This window comes from Fulvia fulva, chromosome 4 (genome assembly GCF_020509005.1).
Source record: "Fulvia fulva chromosome 4, complete sequence".
Lineage (NCBI taxonomy): Eukaryota > Fungi > Ascomycota > Dothideomycetes > Mycosphaerellales > Mycosphaerellaceae > Fulvia > Fulvia fulva.
In genome coordinates this window covers 1578368-1591368 of record NC_063015.1, presented here as the reverse complement: position 1 = coordinate 1591368, position 13001 = coordinate 1578368, and the positions used below count along the sequence as shown (strand labels likewise).

The window sequence follows — 13001 nt, the reverse complement described above, 5'->3', positions numbered from 1 at the left end:
GTCCTAACAGCGAGCCGTAGGGCTTATTGTGGCGTTGACCATGTTCAGAATAGGCATCATGTGAGATGGAGTCATCAGTCGCACTGGCTTTGTGCGACCAAATGCATCTTGTGAAACACAACGAACTGTTCTCCTCACAAGTGGTGCAATATATATGTATATCGGCACAGCGTTCATCACAGCGACATCGTGCAAAGACCCTGCATTCCATAACTTCCATTGCGGGGGAGACGCGACCAGGGTCCCGACATTCGAAGACCGAAGCCGAGTATCACATCCGAAGTTACTAGGTACCACGCAAAACTTCTGGACTCAGTCCATGCGGCAGCGGGTGAGAGGAACTTCCAAGGAGACACAATAGCACAATGAAGACCACATAGCTACACAAAGAGGCCGGATCAAAGCACTCCTCTAATCCGTTGCCGACCACTCCCACTTTCTCGTACGACCGTGACGACTACCCGGCGAGGAATGATGTCTCGTACGGAAACAAAGCCACCAGCAGTGGTCATTATAGCCCGACATGGCATGCGACTGGACGCGGCAGATCAGTCATGGCATCTGTCGACACCGACGCCCTACGATCCACCGCTCACGTATGGAGGCTGGAACCAGTGTCGCGCCCTGGGTGTGCGGATCGCAAGTCTTCTGCATGCTCGGGAGCAAGAGCAGAGCGTGGGAGACGGCAGTAGGAAGAGGAAGAGGAAACACAAAGTCGTCATACATACCTCGCCGTTCTTGCGATGCCTCCAGACGAGCGTGGCCATCTCAGCAGGCATGGCTCAGTACGAACCGCCCAAAGAGATGCCAAGGACACCGGCAACGATGCACTCGGCCTCGCCCAAGTTGCGCGCAAAGGATGCACCAAAGTCGCCTCACCTGCGACCCATCACTGAGCCGAGCCACGACTTTGCGAGGGATCGGGCGCGGAGAGCACTCGACGGGCACTCGCAGAAGAAGTATCGCAGGTCGAAGATCCGGGTGGATGCCTTCTTGGGAGAATGGCTCAATCCGGGCTACTTTGACCAGATCACACCGCCTCCCCCGAGCCCCATGATGGTTGCAGGCGCAAAGGCGGAGCTGATGCAGAACGATCCGTTGGACAACTATACTCCCACTTTGTCGCATAAGTCGTCCAAGAGTAGTTTGTGGGGTGCTACCAACAGCAGACCTTCGGCGAGTCGAGAGACCACTCTGGATGATTGGAGCCATGTTCGCGATGCTCTGGACGTGCCTACCGGTCACCGCTCGAGATCTAATAGTGTCAGCAGTGCCGGTAGCAACGAGAGTTCTGGTCGCAAGTCACCGTTTCGAGCACAACACGCGCTTCACGCATTGACATCGAGAGTTCCTCCTCCTGGCCCAGAGAATGCGATATATCACCCGCCCATCCCCTCATATGCGATCTCTAATAGCGACAACATTCCCCGAGGCTATGTGACTCACGCACGAAACGCAACAGTTCACGTCGACTACCAGTGGGACAGCAGTAGGCCTCCGCAAGATTGGGGTGGTGGCGGGAACTATGGTGAAGAGTGGTCATCGATGCATAGGCGGTTCCGACGAGGTCTCAACAGTCTGATGCAGTGGTATAGCCAGCACAATGCAGACGATCGTGCGGAAGACGCGCTGGGCATCGAGCAGGCGGACAAACACCACGAGGAGGAAGACGAGGAAGAGCTGGTCGTCATACTTGTCACACACGGCGCTGGTAGTAATGCGCTCATTGGTGCTTTGACGAATCAGCCGGTGCTGCTCGATGTTGGAATGGCGAGCTTGACAATGGCCGTCAGGAAAGATGATGCGCCTGGTTTATTGTCACCGCCGAGCTCGAATCCAGGAAGTCCTAGTCCCACAGGAACGCCGTGCTCGTCTCCAGATCCTATTAAGATGATGAACGGTAGCGGCAGGAGGAGCAGCTTGGACATCGGCTTGAGCGCGATCTATGACATGAGGCTTGTATCCTCCTCCGAACATCTGAGGCCAGGTGTGGATCCGACAAAAGCTACTTCGTCCACAATTTCGAACATGCGAGGTGCACAAGAAGCGCTTGCGAGGTATAAGCAGTTCGGCTCTCTACCTCACGCTCCAGCTGGTGTTGGCGCTGAAGTGACCTTGAACTTGCAGAACCCGAGCGGGAGAAAGAGCAACCCTAGTGCCGCCCTCGGATCCATGAGAAGGCCGAGCGCCTCGAGCATCCCTCAAAGACTGCCTTCACCAGCGAACTTTCCGAGGCCTAGCGCGATGGAACCGGAGGACAAGCTCCCTGCGACCACCGGCTTATGGACACCACCAGGCACTGTAAGTCCTGGCCTGTGGACACCGCCATCAGGAAGTACCCCACGCCTGGATGCCCAAAGGATGAAAGACGAGAAGAATGCAATCTTCTCGAAACTCAATGAGACCAATGGACGGACAAGCCCTGGCCATAAGATGCTGAAGTTCGCCAACTCGCCGCCCGACTCAAGACGGAACAGTTCCAATGCGAGGGGGCGTCCCAGCCAGGCCAATGGAGACCAAAAGCCAGAGCCAAAGCAACAGGACAGTGTCCTCGCTGAGAGTGAAGACGGTGTGTCTGAGCTTCCTCTCAAGGTCGGCGAAGCGCCACCTCAGTCGTTGAGCAGAGGCCTTAGCGTGAAGGCACTCTGGGGTAAACAGGCTTCCGGTGATAGAGTCGTCAGAAGGTTCGATCCTACGCCTAAGAGACGCTGGACTGTAAACCAGAATGATGGCCATGTTGAATATTACGAGGCGTAGGCGGCGGGTTCATCTCAGCTCAATTGTCGGTGGCAGCGTAGCGAATGTCGGGGGGAGTTGTTCTTGATCTTTGCTGATCCCAGACTTGGGCCATATCGTAGCACTTTAGCGGGCATTCAGTATCTTCTCTTCTGGTCTTGTGTCCTGCATGCAGCGAGCAAGCAAGTTTTTGGATTGTTGACAGCTTCTCACTCGGTCGAAAGGGCGGGCTCACGGATGCAGCAGTGGCGCATAGTGGCTCTGTGCATATAAGTGTAAGCTCACAGCAGCTCATCTTCAAACTGAGAGGAAGTACGAGCTGTTATACCCTCAAGGGCACTATCTATACTCCGAGGCAAACTTTACGACTTCTTCCGATCCCTCACTTTGCCTCGTCTCCACTTTTCCTCGTCCCATCACGTGATACACCAATCTCATCCTCTCTTGTGCCAGCACCAAATCATGTCCTGGGAACAACTCGACGGCAAAGGACCCCGCTGGATCGGTGACGATATTCCAGGCCTGCCCGCAACCCTTCAATACGCCCAAGATCTTCCTCCGAAAGTCACGGACGAATACGTCTTCTTCTTCGGGTTCGACAGGGCAGAGAAGGAATGTTGTTTGCAACAATGGTACCCTTCCCCTTCCACTGAGGGGCCCAATCAGTTCCATTCCATACTAGTGAGCAGTACATGATGTACCACAAAGCGCTCCTCATGGGTGACAAGGATGTGGCTGCGAGGATCTTGCAAGCGGATACACCCGCTAAAGCGAAGAAGTTGGGGAGGGAGGTGAGAAATTTCGATCAGATGGTTTGGGATGGGAGTTGTGATGGGGTTGTCGTGAGTGGATGTTGCTTTTGTTGTTGTCGTGAGCCCGGTAGCTGATGAAGGTATAGGAAGCAGGGAACTTCTTGAAGTTTAGCCAGAACGAGGAGTTGGGGAAGGTGTTGGTGGGGACGGAGGAGAGACAGATTGTGGAGACGAGTCCGAATGATAGACTTTGGGGGATTGGGTTTAATACTGAGGAGGCGGAAGGGAAGGAGGGTGAGTGGGGAGAAAATAAGTTGGGAAAGGCGTTGGAGTGGGTGAGGGAGCGGTTGAAGAAGTGAGTGATGGTGGACTTGTGCTTGGCTGTGATCGGTCGTCGCATGTAGACCATTCGTGACTTTGGGAGGGTCCGTGTTGACACTGCTCCGTCGTACGAGCGCAACCGATGGAGATCCAGCATTCGTGCTCTAATGTTATCCCATGTGGCCAACAAGACTCATATTCAATCCTTGCAAGCTCCTTTCCACTCGCACCTCATAGCTTATCCAATTTCGGATCTGCTCTCGCGTGTTGGGTATCTCAAATTCATGCACCTCAGTGTCTCTCCTCTATCCAGAACGCCAAATCATGCTGCTGTAGTCCGAAATCCTGGTAGTGCACTACTCTTCTTCCACTGGCCGCTGTTCATTAACCCGTAGTGTCCTCCAGATCACATCAATGAGTAATGCTTGCTCCTTCGCGGAAAATCGGTCCTCCACGTTCTCGATCATGGGCTGAAGCAATTCAGCGTGTACCGGGGCGTGGTTGTACAGCATCAGAAGCTCCGGCTCTGTGAGGCACTTCTTATCCTGCTCAATCGCGAGCCCCTTCTCGACCTGCTCCTTGTTCATGGTGCTGAGCTTCTCCTTCCATTCTGCCTCGAGGTTGTCCTGAATAACATTTTCGGCTTCCTGGCAGAACTTTTTGAACTGCTTGTCACGGGCATCACCCGCATATGCTCCTACGTTTTTAGCGTAAGGGTATCGCGGGGAGTTGAGCTCGCGCTCATGTCGGTTGAGAGCTGTGATGAAGTTTTTGGGTCGTGGTGTCGCCTTTGCGCCTTTTCCTTTGGCGGCTGTCTCCTCAGCATCTTCGGTCTCGTGTTGTGCGCGCTTTCGCTTGATCCAGTCCAGTACGTCCGCGTTAGAGAGCGGATGGTCTCCAGCATCGAGGATCTTCATCTTCGATCGGATGGTGAAGCTGCAGCAAGAAGATTGTGTCACATATGAAGAAGACGGCGGGGCAGCAATCTCCGGCGCTAATGCAGGAACAGATGTGGCACGTGCATCCTCATGGCCAAACTGAGAAGGCGCGATCGAGGCCGCCGGGTCGTCCGTCCGCTCCGCAGTGTTATCTTAATCAACAACGACCCGGCGCCATCATGTCTTCTCTTCGGGAACAGCTGGAATATCAGCAAAGTCTCAGTCCTCAGCATGGATACCAGCCACACCCACAGCAGCAGCAGCAACCGCAGCATCTTGCGCCTGCCAATTTGGCACCTCAAGCTTGCTCGTCATGTCGAAAGCAGAAGCGGAAATGCGACAAGCAGATACCGCAATGTGGTCTTTGCCTGAGGATCGGTCGAGCATGCGACTACAGTGCCGATGCACCTCCTCCAATGCCTTCAGCCGATGATTTCGAAGCGCTCAGGCAGAAGGTGATGGACTTGGAAGGCCTTCTGTCCCGAGCCGTGAACACCCCGAACAGCGGCCTGTCCAACGGCAGCAGCGGTGGCGTGAACATGAGCAATGGCTCGTCGTCTTTGAGCAACGGCCAGAGCCCCGCCAACGTTCTGGCTCTATCGCCTGCCCCACCGCCGGGTCCCTGGCCGGGACCGACTACATTCCCAAGCATGTTCTTCCTAGATTCGGATGCCTTCGAATACGACCGATTTCATGTTCAGATGCCGTACGTCAAGGTACCACCAGGCGCTCTGACTGCTCTCGGAAGCTCGGCAGAGCTCAGAGAGATGATCGAGTTATACTTTGCCACTATTCACACATACATGCCTATCATCTCGAAGATTCGTCTCTACCAGCACTTGTCGAGCCCGATGCACGAACCTGGTGCAGAGATTGCTCTCCCCTTTCTGGCGATGAAGTTGGTGACTAGCGAGGTACCCGAGGGGTAAGTCATCTCAAGACGGGCCTTTGGTCGTGGTTGGGCTGGTAGTATGCCAAAGTGGCTGGGCTGCTTGGCGAAACGGCCTCGCCCATCTGTAGCAAAGCTCGATACGGCTTGGTTGAGAGCGTGACACTACTGTTCTCGCCCAAGAAACTATCTATCCAGAACCTGAACCTGCACTGACTTTTGACTTCTGATAGGATGGTGCCACAGACCCAACTCTACCAGGATGTGAAGTCCTTCCTGAGTTACGTCGAAGCACAAAACGGGTTCAGTATACAGATGATGCAAGCGCTCTTGTTAGTATCGCTCTATGAGCTAGGCCACTGCATCTATCCCGCAGTGTACTTGTCGATCGGCCATGCAGCACGGCTTGGGCATGCCATGGGACTGCACGAAAAGGGTGCTCCGCAAATGCTGCCAAGACCAAATACCTGGACAGAGCAAGAAGAGCGTAGACGCGTATGGTGGTCGGTGATTGTGCTTGATCGGTTCGTCAACATCGGTCACCGCAGCAAACCTTTCGCCAGCTCGGACCCCAGCCTTGACGCTATTCTTCCCACAGACGACAGCTCTTGGGACCAAGGACAAATGCTGGTAGCTGCACCTCTTGCGCTATCGGCAAGTCAGACCATCAGAGCCGCGCCATTCGCACGCACATGCCAAGCGAGTCACCTTCTCGGTAAAGTGGTAAGGCACGTGAATGAGAAGAACCTCCCGGCGGACTATCGATTCACCGAAGCGCTACAACTACATCGAACACTTCAAGCCCTATCCAGTGTACTGCCTGATGAGGCTGCAGAGGACGATCCGACGCATAAGCCGACACTTTGCACTTCCATGGCAGTCTGCTATTCCGCTTTGCTGACGCTGTATGATGCATACAGCTGCACCGAGAAGAGACTAGAAAACGGGCCAGAAGAGCAGCTCGTGATGCAGAAAGAGGCGATAGATGGCTTGAGTGCGGTGTCTGCAGAGGTTGTACACCTCGCACGACGAGTCCGTGGCTTCATCGAGAAAGCCGGCCTCGGTCGTGTCAGTCCACTCGTAATTGATAGCCTGTATCAGGCAGCAGCGAACTGTATGTCTTACATAGCATATATTTACACACTGTTGCTGACAATATCTAGATGCCTGGTACGTTAGAGAATCGTCCAGACCAGAGTGCCACGAACGTCTACAAGAGATCAAAGAAGTACTAGTATTGCTTGATCGTCGATGGAAGGTCGCTGGTCAGTATCTCTTCCACGTGAGCGAGTTCTGGGATAGCCTGAATACCAATAACAATCACTGATCACAAACGACTGATACGTCTGCACGCGCACAGGCGAGTACACAAAGATCGTAGAAGCGACAGAGTATCACCTCGCCAGCGCTATTAGGTGAGCCAGTATCAACCGCACACCACCTTCTGGACAGCGAATGACCATCAGTAAAGCCAGAAGAGCGTTGACCCAGATCTGTTACCGCTGTGCCATATTAGAGACAGTCTGTAAAATCGACAGTAGGGAAGTCTTTGTGGTGGGCTTCTCACATTGATAGAGTCGTATGACTGCTATCGACAGAAGCATTACTCTATTCATGTTTCCCACCAGATCCATGATGAACAGACTGCCGCAGCCTCCAAGAGTGTGCTATGTGCCGAGTGGGACACGCACCTACTTTTGCACCACATACATCGACTGCGTTCCAATCACTCCACCCGCCGCAGCCTCCAGCGCCTTCTCGACCAGCCCTCGAACGTCCGCACCCGCTTTGTCAGCCTGCAGACGGGCCAGTAGAGCCGTAGCTTTCTCACAGCTAATCGTGTCCGCCAGTGCAATGTCCTTGATCTTGTCGTAATCAGCTAGCATCTCCTGCCAAGTGCTACCGTTTGCACACGCACGACCAAGCAGCTGATCACCGCCCTCGCCCCCTGACCATTCCTCGCCGTCCTCGAGCGCCTCGCGGTCCTCCTCGCCACGAAATATGCCTGGCAGCTCCTCAGCAAACGTAAGCAAAGGCGCCTCGTTGAACTTCTTCGTCTGCGCTCCGTCGTCCACATCCATGAGTCTCGCCTTCAAAATCCTTCTTCATGCGCACAAAGCGTGCGATATCGGACTTGGTGAAGACGTAAAGATCAGACGGCGACTTCAACCAGGCTTTGACGAAGGCCTCCCTCCGCTTGAACTGCTCGCCCAACGGAAGAAGGTGTTGGTCCGAAGCTTGGCGCTCTAGGCAGCCCGCGACGAAGAGCAGCTCGAGGAGTGGAGGGTTCCGCCTTTGATCAGACGGTGGACGAGGATATTGTACAGTTGGCGGGCCTGACGGTGCTTCTTGTGGAAAGTGTGTCTCTCGTCGAAGTCGTTGAACCAGATTGCGCGAGCGCGATATGGTGTGTCATTTTGGGTGGTGCGGATAGTCTGGTGTGATTAGCGAGGACTCGAGAGAATCAATAGTGAAGAAGGAATGTACCTTATGCTCTCGAAGGTCGCAGCAGAGACCAGGCGCATACTCCTCAAATTTCTCGCGCTCCAAGTCTGCTGGTGCTGGAAAGAGTCTCTTCTGCTGTAGGATCTGGCGGTTACGACGCTCACCCTCTTCTTGCTGTTGCCTTCTGCGCTTGTACTCGTCGGGTGCGAGAGTGGGGCGTCCTTCTTTGATCTTGCGTTTTAGTCTCCTTGCCCGCGCTTTGGACATGGCATGACCATCTGCAGGGCGCACATCGTCAAGCGGTCGTGTGGGGCTACCCCTGTTGGTGTAGTAGTGAGCTCTTGTATGTGGTCCACAGGTGCGGAAACAAAGTGAGGACACTGAAGCAAGAGCATTCGAGGGTGCACGGAAAGTATCCGCACGGGCCGGCTATCACATGCTAGCGAGCGTAGCGCCAAGGTCTTGAGTCACCAGAGCGCTTCGCGTCCATGCTCATCCCGGAGATTGATCTGCATGCACTAATCCAGACATGTGGCGCAGCCACCCGCACAAGCCCTATATAGCGGCAGAACTTGGTTGTCTTCGGCTGTCGTGGTCCAGTGGCAAGATCATGGGAGGGACGGTTGCTGAACGCGGAAGCCCCATGGACGTGAGCTCGATTCTCGCCGGCAGTCAAAATTCTCTATTCTTTTTGCCACATGGGAGGCTATGCAAGAACTTATGCGTCCCACATCACAGGCGATTTTTATCTTTTGTGGTCCATCCCTTGCCTGTCGTGCGGCCTGCATCCCATCGACGACATATCGCGAGCCGCGGTTCACAATGATGAGGTCAAGTCAAGAATGGTGCCACGTGCAAGCCGTTCCGGCCTCATCACAGACAGTAGACTGACAGCAGCTCGTCATGATGAGCTTATGATAAGCTCACTCAATGTTTCATCTTCGACGAAATGAGTGCCAGCAGACCCATGCGAGACGCTTCACGCGCTGTCGAAGCAGCTCTCTAAGTCGACGATAGTCGACCGACAGGGAGACCCAGTGGGTTGTTTCGGCTTCTTGGAGGTGAAGAGCAGGAGTTGGGAACGCAAGCGGTGCGTTGTCTGGAGAGATGGGGAAAGCGCCGGAACAACAAGCGGCTGGCAGACATGGGACTGGCGTCGTTCCTGCCGGGATGCTCTGAGGGACTGGTACCGTCGTAAAGTAGCAGGATATTCGATGACCTATGTTGATGAAGGTGAAGGAGGCATAGGATCGATGAAGTGACGTTCAGCTTTCACATCCCTGCTCGGGCCCGGAAAAGGTTTGCCGAGGTGCGTCGTGCTTTCCCTCTAACAGCTCCTCGCACGACTCGCGAACCACGCAGGATTCTTGTGCAGGCATTCAACCGTTCCATCTACCGTAGCGCTACAGTGAGTCCGGTGAAGCCGCTCGTCCTCTCTAAGCATATAACACCGTCCCCCCTCTCAATACCGTCTCCAACATTTCATCTTTGAGTTTCCAGCCCACCAACACCAGGGCTCTCACCTCTTCCAAGAACACAAACAATGCCTTTCATCCTCAACGACCCCAAGACCTGGCCCACCACAGCAAAGTCCGACCCAGAATATGACGCCGCCATCAAAGCCATTGGCGGCGCTCCCGACATGGGCAAGTTCCCCTCCATAGCAGCCATGCGGCAATTCATCGAAGACAACAAAGCCAACATGGTAGCAACCCACGAGCCAATTCCCAACGTGAAGGAAGAAGACCGCCACATCACAATGCGGGATGGCCAGCAAATCGCAGTCCGGATCCATGGTCCCGAGAAGCCAGCAGCTGGCAGGAGTCCATTGGGAGTTGTCTACCATGGCGGCGGCTGGTGCATAGGCGGCCTCATTAACGAGGAGCTGTTGTGTCGCCTTATGGTCAGCAAATACAATATGGTCGTGGTTAATGTAGACTACCGCCTGGGTCCCGAGCATAAGTTCCCAACGGGCCATCATGATTGCTACGATGCGACCAAGTGGGCAGCTGAGAATGCCTCGTCTCTAGGAGCCGACCCATCAAAAGGTTTCATCATTGGTGGGACTTCGGCGGGTGGAAACATTACCGCTGCTGTATCTCATCTCTGGCGTGACGAGGGTCTGACGCCGAAGATCACGGGGTGCCATCTCATGATCCCGATGGTCTGCGCTGACAGTTTCCACCCGAAGGATAAGGACCTTGCATCCTGGGGCCAGCTCGAATTTGCACCGATCTTGAGCCATGCGGCCTGTAAACTGTTCCTCGACAACTACATTCCCAACATCGAGGATCGCGGGAATCAGCTCTTCAGTCCCTACCTCTGGAAAACCGGCCACAAGGACTTGCCAGCGCAGTACTTCCAGATTTGTGGGATGGATCCGTTGCGGGACGAGGCACTGTTGTATGAGCGACACTTGCGGGAGAAGGAGGGCACAAAGACCAAGGTAGACATGTACGAGGGCGTTCCCCATGGATTCTGGAGCTTGTTCCCGCAGTTGGAGGGGAGCAAGAAGTTCGTGAAGGAGTCTGTTGATGGGGTTGGATGGTTGCTTGAGCAGGGTAAGCAGTGAGGACTGGGCGGCATAGCGAATATTGACAGATATCATGGCATATAGAGTCTCATAACGTTGGAAGGATACTTCTTTAGCATATCTGCACCTGATGACATTGAAGCAAGCGCCTCGACTGATGATATCCCGGGTACATCGCCACAGCCAGGCTATCGAAATGCCCCTTCGGCACGAGAGAAGTCTGTGTACAGCGCGCAGAGTAGGAGAGAGAGATGAAGCGGCAAGCACCAGCCAACAAAGCCAAAAATAACGCGTGACTCAACGTTATGGGTATCATCGTACAAATCCAAATGCATCATCAGAGCTTCATCCAATCATGTCATATCCAAGGTCTTACCTCTTCGTCGAACGCCCCCAAGCAAGTCCTAAAGCTCCTCCCTCCCCTCCAACATCTTCCTCTCACTCGCCTCCCCCTTACTGATGACTCTCGCATAATTCTCCGCCTCCAACCGTCGACCCGCATCCCTCTGATGCTCCAACCTCTCAATGCCCAAATTGATACTCTCAATATGTACCTCCAAAGGCAGTTTGTCTCCCACAATCTCCGGCATGCTCACTCTCTCCCTCAAGTCCTCCAGACTATGCTGAATCGCCTGAAGTTTGACAATTGTAGTTGTGACATGGGCCCAAGCAGTTCGGCGGTACGTATCGACACTCCTGAGGAGGGTGATTTGTTTTTCAAGTTTTTGCTTGTCGGCGCGATTCCCGCCTAGCTTAGACCAGAGGGTTGCGAAGAGTTCTTCCTTGCTGGCTGCGAGTTTGTGATCGTCACGGGTGGCGATACCGTTGATGACGTCGAGACGGCCATCGAGGTTTTCGAGAATGTCGCGGAGGGCAAGGGCTTCTTCGATCAGACTCTGGATCTGCTCTTCGACTGCGCCGGTGTGGCGGAGGTATTGATCCATGAGTGGTTCGCGGGAGAGACTTTGTGGTCGGAAGGGTGCGAAGATGTCGAGGTTGTTGCTGATGAACTTCGAGATTGAGCCTCTTGAGGCCTCGGTTGCGGAGACGCCGTCAATCACACTCAGAGTCCAGCGGTTTGTGCTGAGAATGTGGTCGACAGCTCTACCGATCCTCGAATTGAATTTGCTCAAGTCTTGCGATGCTTGCCGTGCAGTGTCGATGAAGCCCGTGAACTCGAAGACCAGCTCGTTACGCGATGGCAGTGACGAGTATTGCACGACGTGCTTCAAATCCCGCACACTGGCTTCGCTCCGCTTCATGTCTAGTGGCAAGTTGACACCAGTCGAGGCGCTGGCCAGTACATCTTGAAATGCATCCTGCGCCTGTACGAGCTTGTCGAACTCTGCTGTACCCTTGAACTCAGGTCGATCGGGCAGCGGGCAGAAAGGTAGCGATCCAGTGAAAGGCAGCCTGCATATGGGCGAAAGGGCATGGTTGATGCTGTTGTTCAGGAACCCAGCACCGAACGTCAGCGCCGCGAAGAGCAGATACGCCAATAGCGCGAGCGCGAAGACAGGCTTCAAGTTCTGCATGAGGATGCCGACAACGCCAGATGCGTATTGTAGCAGCGGTCGTAGTACGTTCTTCCACGCAAGACTGCCGTACTGAATTCCGCTCTGCTCCTCGTCACTATCGTAATCCGCATCCTGCTGCTCTTTCAATCGTGAAGACCTCATCCTCCCAGCATCGCTCGTCATAGACCTCTCACTCAGCCTCATGCGCGGTGTTGCCGATCGCTGTGCCTTCCGTATCTGTCCAGCATCACTCGTCATGCTCCGTTGATTCATGCGCATGTGTGGCGTTGCCGCTCTTTGTTTCGAGTCGCGTCTCGCAGCTGCGGCATCTGGTGACGTAGGCATCACAAGTTCGGGCTCGACTGAAGATCTGATACTTCTTCTCCGTGGTTCTTCGTGGGATCCGTTCTGCGATGTCCTGCTATCCTTCATCCTCGATCTGTACTCTTCGCCCAGCTCGTCGCGCTCCTCTTCCTCGTCGTAGATCGGCTCGGCTTCCTCGTGGTAGCTGGAGTCCACATCGTCCCAAGACTCCGTCAGATCAGGCCGCTGCCTGCTCGCGCGTGTGGTTCGTGTCATGCTCGATCTGTCTCGGAAGAATGCGTTGCAATGCTGGCTGTTGGATAAATGCTACGCCTATCATGCGATGCCGACTATGCTGTACACGTATGCAGGATGGGGAAGAACAAGAAGATAAAGTGGGAGGCGAGGCGAGGTGCAAGCAGAGTGAACCATCATCCACCCACACCACGCGCGTTAATCCTTGCATGAAGTGAATGCATGTGGCACGCGAACTCTACGTCATGGTGGGGCAACAAATCTGGTCAGACCAATTAACAGGTCTTCGTCACAAACCACCAAGTTCTTGCT

At 54.4% G+C, this 13001-nt stretch overlaps 8 protein-coding genes across 8 annotated transcripts; 4 read left to right on the top strand and 4 right to left on the bottom strand.

Moving 5' to 3' along the window:
• Positions 1-474: 474 nt before the first annotated feature.
• Positions 475-2757, top strand: CLAFUR5_04345 (uncharacterized protein; the record flags this gene model as incomplete). Its single annotated transcript, XM_047903493.1, has 1 exon — positions 475-2757. The coding sequence occupies one exon, from the start codon at positions 475-477 to the stop codon at positions 2755-2757; it is 2283 nt and encodes a 760-aa protein (XP_047760790.1).
• Positions 2758-3428: 671 nt separating this feature from the next.
• CLAFUR5_04344 (N-glycosidase) lies at positions 3429-3847 on the top strand (the record flags this gene model as incomplete). Its single annotated transcript, XM_047903492.1, has 2 exons — positions 3429-3578; positions 3635-3847. The coding sequence occupies 2 exons, from the start codon at positions 3429-3431 to the stop codon at positions 3845-3847; spliced, it is 363 nt and encodes a 120-aa protein (XP_047760791.1).
• A 318-nt stretch (positions 3848-4165) lies between these two features.
• CLAFUR5_04343 (uncharacterized protein) lies at positions 4166-4726 on the bottom strand (the record flags this gene model as incomplete). Its single annotated transcript, XM_047903491.1, has 1 exon — positions 4166-4726. The coding sequence occupies one exon, from the start codon at positions 4724-4726 to the stop codon at positions 4166-4168; it is 561 nt and encodes a 186-aa protein (XP_047760788.1).
• A 200-nt stretch (positions 4727-4926) lies between these two features.
• Positions 4927-6963, top strand: CLAFUR5_04342 (Transcription factor BOA15; the record flags this gene model as incomplete). Its single annotated transcript, XM_047903490.1, has 3 exons — positions 4927-5672; positions 5870-6750; positions 6800-6963. The coding sequence occupies 3 exons, from the start codon at positions 4927-4929 to the stop codon at positions 6961-6963; spliced, it is 1791 nt and encodes a 596-aa protein (XP_047760789.1).
• Positions 6964-7327: 364 nt separating this feature from the next.
• CLAFUR5_04341 (uncharacterized protein) lies at positions 7328-7717 on the bottom strand (the record flags this gene model as incomplete). Its single annotated transcript, XM_047903489.1, has 1 exon — positions 7328-7717. One exon carries the CDS (start codon positions 7715-7717, stop codon positions 7328-7330), a length of 390 nt encoding a protein of 129 aa, XP_047760786.1.
• A 165-nt stretch (positions 7718-7882) lies between these two features.
• CLAFUR5_04340 (uncharacterized protein) lies at positions 7883-8348 on the bottom strand (the record flags this gene model as incomplete). Its single annotated transcript, XM_047903488.1, has 2 exons — positions 7883-8071; positions 8124-8348. 2 exons carry the CDS (start codon positions 8346-8348, stop codon positions 7883-7885), a joined length of 414 nt encoding a protein of 137 aa, XP_047760787.1.
• A 1276-nt stretch (positions 8349-9624) lies between these two features.
• Positions 9625-10653, top strand: CLAFUR5_04339 (AB hydrolase superfamily protein; the record flags this gene model as incomplete). Its single annotated transcript, XM_047903487.1, has 1 exon — positions 9625-10653. One exon carries the CDS (start codon positions 9625-9627, stop codon positions 10651-10653), a length of 1029 nt encoding a protein of 342 aa, XP_047761502.1.
• A 365-nt stretch (positions 10654-11018) lies between these two features.
• CLAFUR5_04338 (uncharacterized protein) lies at positions 11019-12710 on the bottom strand (the record flags this gene model as incomplete). The annotated part of the gene is made up of 1 exon (XM_047903486.1): positions 11019-12710. The coding sequence occupies one exon, from the start codon at positions 12708-12710 to the stop codon at positions 11019-11021; it is 1692 nt and encodes a 563-aa protein (XP_047761501.1).
• Between the last annotated feature and the right edge of the window lie 291 nt (positions 12711-13001).